Source organism: Monodelphis domestica, chromosome 5, assembly GCF_027887165.1.
Source record: "Monodelphis domestica isolate mMonDom1 chromosome 5, mMonDom1.pri, whole genome shotgun sequence".
Taxonomy (NCBI): Eukaryota; Metazoa; Chordata; class Mammalia; order Didelphimorphia; family Didelphidae; genus Monodelphis; species Monodelphis domestica.
Genome location: NC_077231.1, coordinates 305,366,143 through 305,381,937, shown reverse-complemented (window position 1 = coordinate 305,381,937; position 15,795 = coordinate 305,366,143). Strand labels below are relative to the sequence as shown.

General features: G+C 54.8%; 1 protein-coding gene across 1 annotated transcript in view; it reads left to right on the top strand.

Annotated features, from left to right (window-relative positions):
- Positions 1-521: 521 nt before the first annotated feature.
- TRIM71 (tripartite motif containing 71) overlaps positions 522-15,795 on the top strand; it is a 62,239-nt gene continuing 46,965 nt past the window's right edge. Inside the window, exon 1 of the mRNA XM_056800390.1 lies at positions 522-2,072. Within this exon, the coding sequence (XP_056656368.1) occupies positions 1,236-2,072 (837 nt within the window). The 5' untranslated portion in view covers positions 522-1,235. The remainder of the gene's footprint in view (positions 2,073-15,795) is intronic.

Sequence of the window (15,795 nt, the reverse complement as noted above, 5' to 3'; positions counted from 1 at the left end):
CGCGGGGTGCCTGAGCAGCTGCACTCAATGCCGCGTGCTCCGAACCGGGCAGAGATAATTCGTCTCGGGTGCGCGGGAGCCGGCGCGGTGCCCCCCTCCCTCCACCTGGCCACCCGGCTGTGACTCCGTATCCCGCCCTGATCTAGTAGGAGCCCTGGTGGCGGCAGGGGAGGACCGCCACGCTCCCGCATTAGCCCTGAAGCTGCTTTAGGTTCCTAAGGGGAAGCGATGAAGCCCAGGTGAAAAGCAAAAGCTGGGCTGGCACCCTCATCCCCACTCTGGGAGGGGGTGTGTGCCCAAGGATCGCACGACGCCCCCCAACCCCCCTACATTTTTTCGTTGGATTGGAAACTACAAGCCAGTCCTCAGATGAGCTGAGGTTTGGATGTGGGGGTTCCCTTGCCGTCCCCCCCCCCCAGGTTAGGTCGGGCTTGTCCAGGCACTTGTTCTAGAAAAGACACTAACCACGCTGTCAACTGCTGACCCAGGGGAAAGAAGGAGAATCTGTGTCGGTTATTGATTGCTCCGGGAAATCGATATTATTATTTAATGTAAACAGCATTAAGGTTAACTATAGGTAGGGAAGGGGGTGGGGGTACAGAAAGGAGGCCAACTTGCAAAGCCCTGCCATCTCCCAGGTGCCCCGAGGAACGACCTGGCTCTCATCGCACGGCTAATCGATGCATTTTTCTGGGTGAATTGGTTGCTCAGGCTCTTTCCCCCCCTCCCCCTCCCCACAGCGCCAGCGCCAGCGCCTCCGCCGCCGCCTCCTCCTCCCGTTTGGGTTGCAAATGGCTTCGCTTCCCGAACCGGATCTCCAGCTCAGTCCCCAGCGTTAGGCGCAGTGCAGGCCATCAGCCCGCCCGGTCTTATCTCCTCCAGCTAGTCCACGTCGCCGCCGTCCCAGCAGACCTCCAGATCGGCCGGGGGCGGGGGCGGAGGCGGGGGCGGGGGCGGCCCAGCCTCCGCGTCCTCCTCCTCCTCCCGCTGCTGCTGCTGCTGCTCCTGCTCCTCCTCGTCCTCGCCGAGGCAGCACATCCTGCCCTGTCTCCACGCCTTCTGCCGCCAGTGTCTGGAGGCGCAGAGACACTCGGCTGCGGCGGCGGCGGCGGCAGCAGCAGCGGGCAGCGGCGGCGGAGGCGGCGGCGGCGGCGGCAGGCGGGCCGCTCGGGGAGCCCCTGCACTCGCGCTGCCCCATCCGCGACCAGAAAGTGGTGCTCTCTGCCTCGCCGGGCATGGATGCGCTGCCCTCCTCCAACTTCCTCCTGAGCAACCTGCTGGACGTGGTGGTGGCGGCCGAGGATTCGCCGCCGCCGCCGCCGCCGCCGCCCAAGAACAACGGCCGCGGGGTGGTGGGCGGCGGCGGCGGGGGCGGGGGCAGCGGCAGCAACAACCGCCATCACCACCATCACCATCACCACCACCACCACCCCCGTGCGCCCCCGCCGCAGCCGCAGCCGCCGCCCACGGCCGGCTCCCCGCTGCAGCCGCCGCAGCCGCCGCCCTCCTCCTCCTCTTCCTCCTCCTCTTCTTCCTCCCAGCAGCAGCAGCAGCAGCCGCAGGCGCAGCCGTCTTCCTCCTCCTCCCAGCAGCAGCAGCAGCAGCAGCAGCAGCCGCCGCCGCCGCCGCCGCCTGCGCAGCACCCGCACCGGGAGCACCCGCACGCGCCGCGCGCCCCGTCAGCCCAGTCCTCGTCGTCGTCCTCGTCTTCTTCCTCGTCGCTGATGCTCCGGCGGCCGCACAGCCAGGGCGAGGCGCGCTGCAGCTCTTGCGACGAGGGCAACACGGCCAGCTCGCGCTGCCTCGACTGCCAGGAGCACCTGTGCGACAACTGCGTCCGCGCGCACCAGCGGGTGCGCCTCACCAAGGACCACTACATCGAGCGCTTCGGCAGCCCAGCCGCGGCGGCCGCAGCAGCAGCCGCCGCCGCCGCCGTGGCCGCCGCCGCCGCCAACAACACGGCGGCGGCCGCGGCGCAGCTCGCGCTCAGCCAGTCCTTCCCCGGCTCGCCCTTCTCCATCCTCTCGGTGTTCCCCGAGCGGGTCAGTTACTGCCAACAGCATGATGACGAGGTAGGTGAGCCAGCTGGGGAGGGGGGGGAGAGGGGTAAGGGGAGTTCGCCCCTGCCTGGGGCACGGCTTCGCGAGGACGCGGATAAGGAAGCCGACCTCCGGCCGGGAGATTGGTGGCAGCTGAAAGGGGCCTCCGAGGCCGCCCACCATCAGGCTCCCTTTTTTACGGACAAGGCAACTGAGGTCCAGAGTCGGGCGTAAAAGCTAGGGGAGACCGCCAAGCTTTTCGAAGGCGGTAGTCCCCGCAGTTTCGGATTGCCTTTGCAGGAGTGGAGGTCTTTGTATCCCCCATTCGAGGTTCTGGCAAGGCTTGTTGGGCCAGTTGTGGCCCCGTAGTGAGTGGGATGACCAAAGGCAAACCCTCTCCTTTTCAGACCTCAGTTTTCTGGTCTGTAAAATAGGGACATTGGATTTTTCGAGTTTTCCCTTGAGTTTCCGAGGTGTATTGGATACTGCCTGAATAGAAGGTCCATATGTGTGTGCACGCGTGTGTGCTTGTGCCCGCTCGGATGTGCATGCATGCATGCATGCTTGCCCCGGAAAAAATGGGGCTTGAGAGGGAGCCAGGACCTGGAGAGCGTGCAGAGACCTTTCCTCCCCAGGGACGGCAGAGGAAGGAGGGAATCCAAGGATATGCTGCTTCTTTGGCCATTTTGTTTTTATGGGGGGGGGGGGTGGGAATGGGCTTAGAAGGGGTGAGAGGCCTGTATATTTTTTATAGTCTTACTGCAGTTGCCCCTTCCTCCCACCTCCCTCTGACCAAGTTTGAGCGAGCCTCAGAGTTCTCCACCCTGCACATTTGCCCTCTTTTCCCACCCACGCTGGCTCCCTCTCCCTCCCGAGCTTTAATCCAGTTAAGAGCTGTGTTGGCGGTAGTTTCCCCGTGTACACGTGGAGCTGTCCACGTTTGCCTCGATTTGGGACGTGTTTGGAAAGCCGGGATGCCTACGGAGGGCTCCAGCCCCCCGCCGCTCTCCCCACAGTCTATTATTTGGGGGTTGTTACTTGGGCCCCTCGGAGGCGTGGGAAGGGGAGGGGGCCCCAGCAGCCCCTGGCTTCAGGGCCGACCCTCCCTGCTTTTGTTGCTGAGAACTTTTCCTCACCTGCGCCCTTCCCCGGTTTTCCTCGAGGAGAAGCCCTCCCTTTTGGGGAACATTGTGAAGTGCATTTTGTTGAAGGTCCAGCGGGACCTGGATTAGGCCCGTGCGGGAAGGTCTGGGGGGAAGGCGGGCGGGAGAGGCAGCTGTTTGGAGAAGTGAAAAGTGGATTTTCTGATGAGTGGGAAAGTGGGAGCTGTGCTCGCCCGTCAGCTGTTTGGAAGGGCTGCTGCTTTTTCCCAGGGACTTGGGGTGGGGGGCTCCCCCTCTTTAATTTTGGGGACAAGAATTGGAATTGCAGGCAGCTCGTTCTGGCCTCCCTTTTCCCTGGAGAATTAAATTAAACTAGGGGTTACCCCAGGCCTCTGGAAACGTAACGTGTATTCCAGTAATCGCTCGTTAGTGGTAGGTCCTGGCTTAGGGCGCCCACATGGTTTTCCCCGGCGTGCCTTATTTTTCCCACTGTTTGGAGAAAAGCACGTAGATTTCGCTCTATTCTGCCAGCCAATCCTGAGAGAGGATCTCTGCTGGAGCCGGAGACCATTGACGTGTTGGAATACTCCGTTTTTAAAGAGTCCACAGAGGGTGCAAAATGCCCATCGCCTTGTTCCAGTGAGGGCCGGCATTGGCTGCCCTCGCCCTGGATGCTAGTTCCGGGGCCCCGCTGGGTTGAGCTCCTTTTCTAGTTAACGTCGGCAAATGAACCGGCGGCTCGCGGACGGTGTGGGAACCCTTCCACGTTTAAAGTACTCCGGAGGAAACGCCGCTTCTCCCAACCGCGGCATTTTATTTGGCGGAGGTTTTCCTGTTGACTCCTTCCGCCCCGCAGCTAGAAAAAAAAAGAACTTTCGAATGAGTGTTTGGAGGAAATCGCTCCAGGAACTTGGTTTTCTTTATTGCCGGTGTGGAGAGGCCTTTTTGGGTGCCAGTCAGGTGGACACACACTTAGTAAGGTGAAGGAATTCTGCGTGTTGGTGTTGAGAAATCTAGCCGGCATCTCCGTCAGTCTACCCACTGCTCCTTTTGCTCGGAGTCTTTCCTGGCATCCGAGCCTTTTCAGGGCTTTTGTAAGAGCCGTTTTTAGGGATGGCCAACTAGAAGTATTGTATGGAGAAAACGACCTTGTTCTTAAGTATGCGGGAGGAGGAGGGGAGGCTTTGCCTTTGTGGGTGTCCCCTGTGGAAGGAGGTCAGTTTCTCCCTCCCCAAGATAGTGAGCGCTAATTTCTGCTCACTAATACCTCTGCTTTGGCCAGATGACCTCCTGCTGCTGCTGCAGCCTTCGGAGGTATCAAAATAATTCATCAGCCGCTTCAGGGCTCTGTTTATTTTATGGTCCCTGACAGACCCCCTTCCAGGGTGGGTATCCCATTTGGGTGAGTTTCCGGAGACTTTCTCACATGCTTAGCTGAGTAGCAATTCATTCTCCCTGGAGGACTCCTGGGAAAGGCTACAGATGCCGAAAAGCAGCCCAGGAATTGGCTCTCGGGTTCTAAAACGCGTGGGCCTGGGCCTGGGCTGATTAAACCCAGCGCCTGCCTCTGCCTCCCAGCCCCGGCCCAGCGTTGGGCACCTTGAGGCAGCAGGCCAGCCCCTTGGGCCCTCTTGGAGGAGACTGAAGTTTGGAGCGGCCCCTGGGACCAGCCCATTGCATGGAGGGAGGCCTGTCAGTTGAGGCCGGGAGGGCTGAGGGTACAGGGATCCCTTAGAAACAAAGTTTTTCCCTTGGCCTGGGGGAGAGGGTTCAGGCTCTCCGGCTTCCTGGGTTGGAGCTCTGGGGCCCCTCAGGAACTTGGGGGGGCGCTGGGGTCCCTGGGCCCCGGGGGATGAGCATTTCCTGGGGCCCCCAATCTGGAATGTGGCCTGTGTCCTGGGCAGGGCAGGCAGGCGGGCCGCCGGCAGGGAGGACATTGTAGCCAGTTCTGCCTGAAGCAGACATCTTCGAGGAGGAGCTGCTGCTGCTGCTGGGGGAGCCATTGTTGAAGAGTTGCTACCTTGGGCAGGAGAAACTTTGTAGCCAGGCCTGGCACCGGCTGGGGGGCGACCTTTGTCTCCCCAGAGCTGCAAACAATTACTGACTGGCTCCCCCCAGGCACATGGAGCCGGAAATGCTTCTGGGAAAGCCCTTGGGCTGGCCTTGCTTTTCAAGAATAAGTAAATCCCAACCCCAGCCTTCAGCTCCCTGGGAAACTCCCCAATGCATGGCTTTCTCCCTCCCTCCCTCCCTCCCCCTGACCCTCCACTTCCCCCTGACCCCGCTCTCTTTGGGCTTAAGTAGAAATGGCCTGGGGGGGGGGGCAGCTGGGCCGCTCAGTGGATGGACAGCCAGGCCCAGAGACAGGCGGTCCTGGGTTCAAATGTGGCCTCAGACCCTTCCCAGCTGTGTGACCCTGGGCAAGTCACTTCACCCCCTTTTCCTAGCCTTTTCTAGTCTTCTGTCTTAGAGCCAACACACAGCATGGATTCCAAGGTGGAAGGTAGGGTTTAAAAAAAAAGAAATTGGCTTCAGCCCTCAGAGGTCCAGCCCCCTGCCCCCATTTTACAGAGAAGGGGGTTAGCTGGGACTTTAGGTCAGGATTTGAACCCAGGCTCTGGGACTCCAGCTTGTTTACTTTATCCAAGACACATGAGGGTATCTGTGCCTGGAAGATAATGCTTTTATCTCCAATAACAGACCCTTTGGAGCAAGGATTTTCTAGCAGCTCCCCTCCTGGCTTCCATCTTGGCGGAGGGACGTTGGTCCTCCCTGAGGCTCCGGGAGGAATGAAGTTGGCTAGACTTTGCACGACCCCATTTCGCCGTGGGAGGGAATCCATCTAGAGACCATGTATCCAGGCCAGGCCTTCTTCGCTGGCATCTCGAGAACTATTTCAATGTAGCCGCTTCCCTTTGTAATCCTGTCCGCTTTATCTGACACATTTTACAAAGCCACAACCCCTGGGAGGAGGCGGAGAGCTCCTGGCCTCTGCCCTGGCAGCAGAGCTCCTGGGGCAGATTGGGACCGGCAGCCTGGCGCGTCGTGGGTCTGAGGGTGCTCCTGGGGCCATCTTAGTGCCGGGGAAGAAGCCATTTTGCTCCCATCAGGCACCTTCCACTAAAATGGGGCCGGTGTGCCCGCTGGCATCTCCCTGAGCCCCCTGGATGGCTCGGTTGGCCCCCCAGGGCAGGGGGCAGTTTGTGTTCTCGGGGAAGGTGCTCCCTCCCCCAAGGGAACCAGGGTGGGGAAGTCATTTCAAACGGCCCCCGAGAAGGTCTGCAGGTCCAAACTAGACCTCTGGGAAGGGACACTTCATTCAAGGGGGCTCCTTTACTCTGTGAAGCTCTTGGCCCTGGCCTGGGATTGGGCTGCACAGCCCAGAGGGTCTCCCACGCAGGCAGGCTTGTCAGATGAACCCTTTGGGCCCTGCTGAGACCGCTGAGACCACTGAGGCAGGGCTGGAGCATGGCAGGAGATAGGAGCACGGAGGGCCAGATGGGGTGGGGGCAGGGATCCACTCTAACCCTCCAGCCTTTTGTGACTACCTAAAATCTTCAGTCCAGAGAAGCCACTTTAGAATAGGACTGACTATGGGCAGCCACTCCAGCCCCTGCCCCCCCCCCCAATACCCGAGCCAAGAAACCAGAACGGGACCCCTCCTCAGAGCGGGCTTTGAGTGCATCCCCACCAATAGACAAGACTGAAGGAAGCCAACTCTCCTGGAACAGTCACCCGGATGCCACAAATGCAGATTTCGGGGTTCCCAGGGATCACTCTGAAAATGCCGATTTCGCCGTGTAGGGTGTTTGGTATCGAGGTCCTTTTACAGAAGTTACTGCTGCGGGAATCTCCTCATTTGGCCTCTTTGTTTTCAAAGTCCTTCTAGATGGTATCCTTCTGGAGCAGAGACACGGATCCTTGGGGGCTGTGACATTCTTCCTTCCACCAATGGTCAGGCCAATTGCACTGATAGTGATGTCATTGGGTAAACCGGGGGCCCCATTTCTACTTGGCTGCCATCTTTTAACACTTCTCTTCTATCTTGGAATCAATACTAAGTATTGGCTCCAAGGCAGAAGAGTGGTAAGGGCTAGGTAATGGGGGTTAAGTGACTTGCCCAGAGTCACACAGTTAGGAAGGGTCTGAGGCCAGATTTGAACCCAGGACTGCCCATCTCTGGGCCTGACTCTCCATCCACTGAGCCACCCTGCTGCCCCTAGCTACCTTCTTTTTTTTTTGCCTGACTTCATGGGAGTTTCTCTGAATACTCCAGGCGCCTCAGTTTCCTACAGTAAAATAACATTTCACATTCACGGGCCCACGCTTTTTCCCCAGCCATTCTTCAATCCACGGGCACCACATTGTTTCCATTTTTTTCTGCTTCTCCCAAGTATTCTTTATCATTTCTATGTTGCCAAAGTAGCTACACCAGCTACCTTGTGCTTTTGTCAGTTAATTTTTTAAGACAGGTTTTTACATCCAGTGAATGTCTGGCTCTACCTCTACCTTCTAGAAACAGATTGTTTTCTAATGGTTCAGCAAAACAGCTAACTTGATTCTCCAGCCCATATTCCAACCCCTTAGTTTCCCCTCTTCCTGGGCTCCCAGAGAAGGGGGGGGGTCCTCTAGGGCCAACTTGAGTTATTGAGTATCCAGTTCTCTTTCATACATTCATACAGTGGTCATCCTTGAATACCTTGTTTCTGCTTCTTTCACTTTGCATCTGTTCCCCTGTGTCTTCCCAGGCTTCTCTGAATTATTTCTCATTGGATGTTTTAGTAGGCAGTCGTAGTTCATTACATTTCAGCCCCAGAGTTTATTTTGCTCTTCCCCCAGGAGGGAAGCTTCAGAAAGCAGCCACCTTTTCTTCCTCAAAATACAGCCCAGCATCTAAATCATTTGGGCTGCTGACTGATAACGTGCTGACACGTTACCTTGAAGTTGTCATTTTTAAAAAAAGGAAAGGTAAAATGAATTAGGAATCCAAGAAAATGCCTGTTTAAATTAAAATGCAGTTTTAGCCCGTTAAATAGTGAGATCTTTTTAAATTGTTATGGTTGTCATTTTTCTTTTATATAAAAAATCTTTAAAGTCCTATTAGAATTTGACATGCTAAGTTAACTATAAAAATGATGATTAGAAATAGGTGAGGCTGGGGAGCTCAGTGGATGGAGAGCCAGGCCCAGAGATGGAAGGTCCTGGGTTCAAATGTGGCTTCAGACCCTTCCTAGCTGGGTGACCCTGGGCGAGTCACTTGACCCCCATTACCTAGCCCTTACCAGTCTTCTGCTTTGGGTAAGGGTTTTTAAAAAAAGGAGAGAGAGAGAGAGGGAGGGAGGGAGAGAGAGAGAGAGAGAGGGGGGGGGGGGAGGGGGAGGGGGAGAGAGGGAGGGGGGGAGAGGGAAGAGAGAGAGAGAGAGAGAGAGAGAAAAGAAATAGGTGAGAATTAGAACTCCTAGCCCCCTGGCTTCCCTGTTTGTTGCTTGTTGGGCTGCAGTGCTGGGGACCTTGGGGGCAGGGCTCTGGTTTTTGTAGTCCTGGGCAGGTGTGGCTTCCTCATTCTTACTCTATTGTGCAAGACTTTAACCCTTGAGCCCTGACTTGGGGACAAAGGGACATTCCTGGATGGGATGCCACTCAGAAGATTGGGCTGAGGGCCTGCCTCAGCTCTAGATCAATGATAAGCTGTGACAGATAGCATAAGTTGGTGGTGGGCAATAAGAACTGTATGTGCTTGGGTTCTGGTCCTGCCTGGGAAACAAACTTGGGTGGCCTTGGGCAAGTCCTTTATCCTGCCGGTGCCCTGGGCAGTTTTCTCTGATTGTAAGGGGGCACCACACTTGGTTTGCCAGGATAAGGACGTTTCCTTTCCAAGAGTTGCCCACACCTTTGAAAGCAGAAATTACAGATCCATTTTTTAAAAAGAGCAAAACATGTAGGTGTCTAGTGGATTAAAAGGAAACTGAGGGGGCAGCTGGGTGGCTCAGTGGATGGAGAGCCAGGCCCAGAGGCAGGAGGTCTTGGGTTAAAATCTGGCCTCAAACACTTCCCAGCTGTGTGACCCTGGGCAAGTCACTTGCCCATTGCCTAGCCCTTACCATTCTTCTGCCTTGGAACCAATACCTAGTATGATGCTTTCATGGATTTGGATTTAGTCTTAAGAGACCTCTTGAGGAAACCAAAGGCTCTGGGGGAAAATGTGACTTAGTTGGACCAGAACCTTTGTCCCACCAAAGGGATTCTCTGTGTATGCTAAAGGTGAGGGTTTATTTAAAAAAAAAAAAAGGAAACTGAGGCAGCCGCGCACATACTCAAGCATTTGTCTGAGGGTTCCTTTAATTAGTTTATCCCAAAGAGAGTGCTCCTAATTCCTCTCCCTTTGGAGCTCCACCTACACTGCCTGGTGCATTGGATGGACTTGGATCCAAAGCCTTTGTGGACCAACTAGATGGGATTATGCTGGTTAATAAAATAAAAGTGGGAGGGAGACTGTCCTGGGTTCGGGTGTCCCTTCCAGGGAGGTTTTGACATTAAGATATTAAATGGAAATTTGGGGGGATTTGGGGGAAGCCTCGCACCACACCGAAAAAGGCTAGCAACTTAGAGATGCAGACGCTCCATGCGCTTTAGTACCATAAATAGACACAAAAGGTAAAGTTTGCAGAAAGAATAGGAGAACCAAAACATTTTGCAGATTCCTGCACTCTGGGCGGAGCCCCTAACCCTTGGGGTGTGGAGGGAGGATACCTGGAGTTACAATGACAAGGCATCTTTCTAAAAGATGGGTTTTTCCCTAAATCCTTTATCTTCTATCTTAGTATCAGTTCTAAGACTGAAGAGTAGGTAATCAGTTAAGTGACTTGTCCAGGGTCAAACAGATAGGAAGTGTCCGACCCCAGATTTGAATAGAGACCCTCCCATCTCCTAGCCTGGGGCCCTTTCCACTGTGTGATAACTGCCCCAAAGATGGGTTTCCTTGAACTCTGCTCCCATTTTTTACCTCCATTCAGAACCTTTGATGGCTTTGGGGTGGAAATCCTGGAAATGGGGACTGGGGGCCCGATTTGGACTGCTCAGAAACATCCCCCAGTTTCTTGGGGCTTTTCCTGGAGCTCCAAACCCCTTTGGGCTTGTGTTGGATTTGTGGGAGCCTGAGGGGCGGTCAGAGCCCTGGCCCATTTCTAGGGGCTCTCGGGGTCTTCCTTCCTCTACTGACTAGGCAGCCTGGGCCCCTTCCAGGTGAGGCTTGGATTTCCCAAGCCCATTGGGGCCACCCTCCCCCCCATCCCCTGGCCGGCAGGCTTAATAGAATTTACCACTAAGGGAGATAATGAATATAATAAAAACCAAGAGGATCTTCTCCCTAGTAGTGTGCCGGCGACCATTTGCCTGGGATTTCCTGGCACAGTCCCGAACCCAAGACAAGGTGTACATGGAGGATCCCTTGTTGGGTCATTTGCCCCAATTTTGGGGCTGGAGAATATGGCTGCTCGCCCTGGTAGTTCTCTTTTGGGACTCCCCAAATGGGGCTCAAAGATTGGCTCGTTGACTTCTCAAAGGAATTCTGCAGTTTGTGAAGAGATGAGCCCGGGGTGGAGGGACGCTGGAGCCGCTCTCCAGACACGTTACTCTTTACAACCTGGGACCATGGATTTCCCTCCCAGGCCAAATTCTGAGCGTTGCCCGAGAGGGAGGGAAATGTCGCTTGGGGGGGGGGGGAGCCGCGGTTTCTTTGGGCCAAAAAGGAGTCATAGTGAATGAAGGCTTGCAAAGTGCTTTCGAAATATTCTCTGCTGAGATCGGAGCAGCCCCCAGTTTCTTCTTTTTTTTTAACACTTACCTTCTGTCTTGGAATCAATACTGTGTAAGGGCTAGGCAATGGGGGTCAAGTGACTTGCCCAGGGTCACACAGCTAGGAAGCATCTGAGGTCTGATTTGAATTTCCTTTCTGTCCTTAGTAACAGCTTGAGACAGAAAGACAAGGGCTAGGCAAGCAGGGTTAAATGACTTCTCTGTGGCCCTATTTGAACCCAGGCCCTTGTGCCTCTAAGCTTCACAGCCTGTTCTACCTAGCTGTTCCTAATTATTGTATTTTGCAAATGAGGAAACTGAGTCAGAAAGCAGTTAAGTGACTTGCCCAGGGTCACACCGGTAACTAGCTAGTCTTGAAGGCTGGATTTGAATTCGTGTTTCTGACTGGGGGGCCTGCATGCCATCCTTATGTGAAGTTTTTCCTTAAGATAACGAGTCAGTTCATTTAAGCAAATCCCTTAGCTGATCAGTGAGCGTCAGACCTTGAGCTGGGGATCCTGGGCACAAGGGAAGAGCCCTTTCTCCCTCCAGTACGTTCTATTGGACAGAGCCACTATGCTGCCCCAGGGTGGGGGGCTTCTCTCGGATCTGGGTCCCCCCTCCGGCTCTTTGAATTTCTCTAGTCCTCCCCGACGCTTTCACACGCTCGGATCTGGCTCCGGGAAACATGACTTAGTTGGGTCTCGGCCAGAACCTTCTTCCCACCCATGGGATGCTCCGTGCCCGCCGAACACAGGACGAGGACCCGGTTTCCATCTTGTCTTCATTTCTCGCTTCGGCCATTCTGGCTAACGCCTCGGGTCTGCCTTAGCCTTGCAGCTTCCCCCAAAGCCTCTGCCCGCCTCTGGGTGGAAAAAAGTCTCCGGCTGGAAGCTCCCCCAGCCAGCGGTCCCAGGAGTCCCTCCCTCCCTCGCCCGCTGCGCCTGGTCCTCGGTGCTTGGGTGGGGAGCTCCGGCCGCGGCAGCTGGCTCACCTTAGGGCACAGCCTCTGCGCTCTGGCCCCTGGCCTCGGTCTTCTCCATCTGTAACATGAGGAGGGCGGAACAGCTGCTCTCTAAGGTCCCTTCCAGCCTGCACGTTCTATTATTCTAAGCGTGGATGCATCTGTCTGGGGCCCCGAGCATCCTTGATTGCTACCGTATGGGGCTTCGTGACAAGATGACCAGCGTGGGGGTGATCCGGAGGGCTGGGGGGGCCGGGGGGGCTCCATAGACACTCCCGAGGGCCGGTCATCTGCTCTGCTGTCCCTGTGACCGCGGGCAAGTCGTCTGTCTTCTGTAAAGTGCAGATAAATAAGACGAGAAGGGCTTGCAGATTCGAGGCGAGGCAGCAGACCTTTATTTAGGGCTTACTCTGTGCTCCACGCCAAGGTGGTCCTCTGGGAGCTCATGCTCAAATGGAGACGAGAGATGGGGCCAGAGGGATATTTATACCATAAACAGGTAGCAGCTCCAGAAATGCTGAAAGAAATGGAGGCGGTGTCCCTGGCGGGCAGGATTCTTGAGAGTTTTTCTTTTAAGATCCTTTACTCTCCAGGCTCAGCATCCATTCCAAGAATGGCGGCAAGGGCTGGACCGCTTCAGTGAAATGACTTGCCCAAGGTCACACAGCTAGACCTGGTCTGAGGCCACATTTGAAATTTCTCCAGTCATTTTTGGAAACATGGAAACATGCTGTGCTTTCAGGGGGACACTTGTGTTGCCCCTTTATCTGTGAAATATGGGGATGATGATGACTAATCTGCCTCCCACACAGGGTGCGGGGAGGAAAGCCCTTTGTAAATAGTAACCGTCCTTGGAGAGGTGGAATCAGGGACCTGGCCTTGGAATTTAGAAGGTGGCAGGGCAGGCCTTTGTAGGTGTGTCAGGTTAGAGAAAAAAGACTCTGCTCACTTGCTCAGAGATGGGCCCCTGAACATCGGGTCTGAGAAGGAGAGTGGAAGGGACCTCAGAGGCCATTCAGGCTAACCTTTGGATTTTTACAGTTGAAGAAACTGAGGCTCTGGGACTATTTATCCAGCAACACCACAGGAAATACATAGTAATCAGAATTCAAACCCAGGACCCAGTCCTAAGCATCCCAGCCTTAGAGACATGGCTTTGGACTGGAGGCATTTCCCTCTTTAAACTTTATTTAAAATGCACACAGTTGTGCCATTGTTATTTTGTTTAATAATTTCTCTGTACCAGATTTTCCTTTAGGAGGAGGAGAACTTTGTTATTGAGTAGAATCTTCATTTAGAAGTGATGTGTGTGTGTGTGTGTGTGTGTCTGTCTGTCTGTCTGGGTGTTGTGGGGGTGGAGGGGGCTGTTCCTGCCTGAAGCCAGAGATGAGTCTCTGATGTTGACGCTCCCCAAGTATTGACCGTCCTTAGGACGTCAGTCCTCCTCCCAGAAAGGCGAGAGAAGCCATTCCCCGCCCTGGCCAATTACAGCTGATCCATTGGACCGGATTTATTTCTGAGTGGAATCCCAGCTTGCCGTTGCTTGGCTAGGCTGGAACCCCAAGAACCCCCCAATCCCAGCAGCTTTTGTGGTCTGACGGGGGGGGGGGGGTGGCGCTGGAGAACGGCTGAGAGATCAGGAGGTTTGAAGATCACTTTTGTGCCCGAAGAAGCAGCCACGAAACAGGAAAACTTCCATCAACTGATGCAGAGGGAGCCGAATAGAACCAGAACAGTTTGGCTCCAAGGACAGCCGCTCTGAAGGACCTACCAACCCGGTGGTGATTAATTGGGGTTCTGCAGGGTCCCCAGGGAAGCCGCCACCTGCTGCAGAGACAAATGACTGGGGCGCACAGGGCGCCACACATTTTTGAACCGAGCCCATGATGTGGGAATCAGTTTTGCTTGACTGAATATTTGTTGCAAAGGTTCACGAGAGAGGGGTGGAACAGAATAAATGCTTGGTAACTGGGGGATGCTCCTAAAAATCGAAATAGAAGATTGCTGGAATTTCCCTTGCAGCTGAGCCGTGGAAGGCTTTTGAGGAGTACCCCAAAGAGTTTTTTGATTCTGTGGCCACTAGGGGAAAGGAGGAGCCTCCCCCACATCCCCAAAGGTTCTTCCCCAATTCAGAGGATAGGATAAACTTCGTTTTTACTTTGAGTTATGAAAAGAAAACTAGATGTACGTTTCTCTTGTGGTTTTTCGCCTCTGCGACACAGATGATGATGCACATATTATGGCCCCATTTTACAGATGAGGACACTGAGGCGTAGCGAAGCGATTTGAGCTCCTTCCCATCACGCACACCATCGGCTGTGTGTCAGAGGCAGGATTAGAGCTCCCTTGACTCTCGGGTCCCACGTTCTCTCCAACACCATTAGAAGAAAAATGTGTGTTTAAAAAAGAAGTGTCAGCCTAGGAAAGTAGTTGTAGGATATGATGCGGTTTGTTTGGGCCTCGGTGGGTTTATTTGTTTCACTAGACACTTCTCTCACCGTGGCTTGGGTTCGTTGGTTAATAGATGGGTGGCAGGATGTTCGGGTGGCCCCTGATGAATGCCTCTGGGTGCCCTGGGGGCAGCCGCTCGCCCTTCTGGGGACCCAGCAGGGGTGGATGTTCATAGACTGCTGCCTCTTTGAATGATGCCCACACAGAGTGTGTGTGCTAATCTGCCATGGCTTGGCCCATTCCTGCAAAGAGATCCGTCCAAGAAAGAGCAGCAGCTTCTCTGGGTGAAAAGATTTCCAGCTCTTTATCGGGGGCCAAAAGCTGGAGCCCGAAGGGATCCCCGGAGCAGGGACCAAGAAGTCGGGGCTCCCCGCGTGATGCAGGCTGTGGCAGAAAAGGCGTGGAAAGCCTCCCATGGCCCACCGAGGCAGGGGAAAGAGAGCAGAAAGAACAGGATGGCGGAGGGGCGAAGCTGACCCATCGCGGGGAGAAGAGGGGGCGCAGAACAGGCCGGATCTTTGGGGGGTTTGGTGGCCACTGCAGGCGTCCGCGTTTGTCTGAGAAATCTGTGTTTCTCCCCTTCTCCCCCCCATGAGGCTGGGGTGGGAGGAGAAAAAGGTTTCTGTTCATGAAAAAAACACACTAGAGAGGAGAGGAGGGGAGGGAGGGAGGAAGGAGGGCTCGCTTATACTTTGTTACCAGAGACGTCCCCATGGCTGGGCAACCTGGGAATGTGTATCTATCGTAAAAGCAAAACACATCAACAATCTTGAAAAATAGTAGCAAGAAGGGCACGGGCTGCTGTTTCCAGACAGCTGGTCCTTTCGTCCGTCCGTCCGTCCGTCCGCCCGTCCGTCCGTCCCAGGCGGCTTGTCCCTGCGCACTCCATCCCCTGCTCTTCTCTTCCACCGTCCAGGTTTTGGGACTCCGGGGTTGTTTCTCTTCCCTGTTCTTTCTTTTCACTCACTTGATACACAGGTTTCCTGGGCAGGGAAGTAAGGCAGAGTGCGCCACAGCACGTCAGATGGGCTCACAGCCTCGGTTTTCTCAGCTGTGAAATGGGAATAAGTCCCAGCTTGACAAGCCGGTGAATTGATTGTCTGTTCGTTACTCTTAGGACACCACAGAGCGATGGCTAGGATTGTAAAGTGCGTCCTTCCTGTTTCACTACAGGGTTAAGCCTGCATAAATCCCAAAGGGATCCACACCGCATGTATACAGGGTTTTTCAGTGTACTTTGGACTTATTTGGTTAAGCGAATTTTGAATGAGACGCTTTAAATTGAGCAACGTTGGACGGTGACTCTTGAATGGGAGGACTGGCAGAGGATGGACGTCCCGTCCTCTTGCCTGGGCCATCTCGGTCACCTGATCTCTGCTCTATTAGATGAAAAACAAATTAAACCCTTACCTTCCTTCTTAGAACGGATTCCACGGTGGAAGAG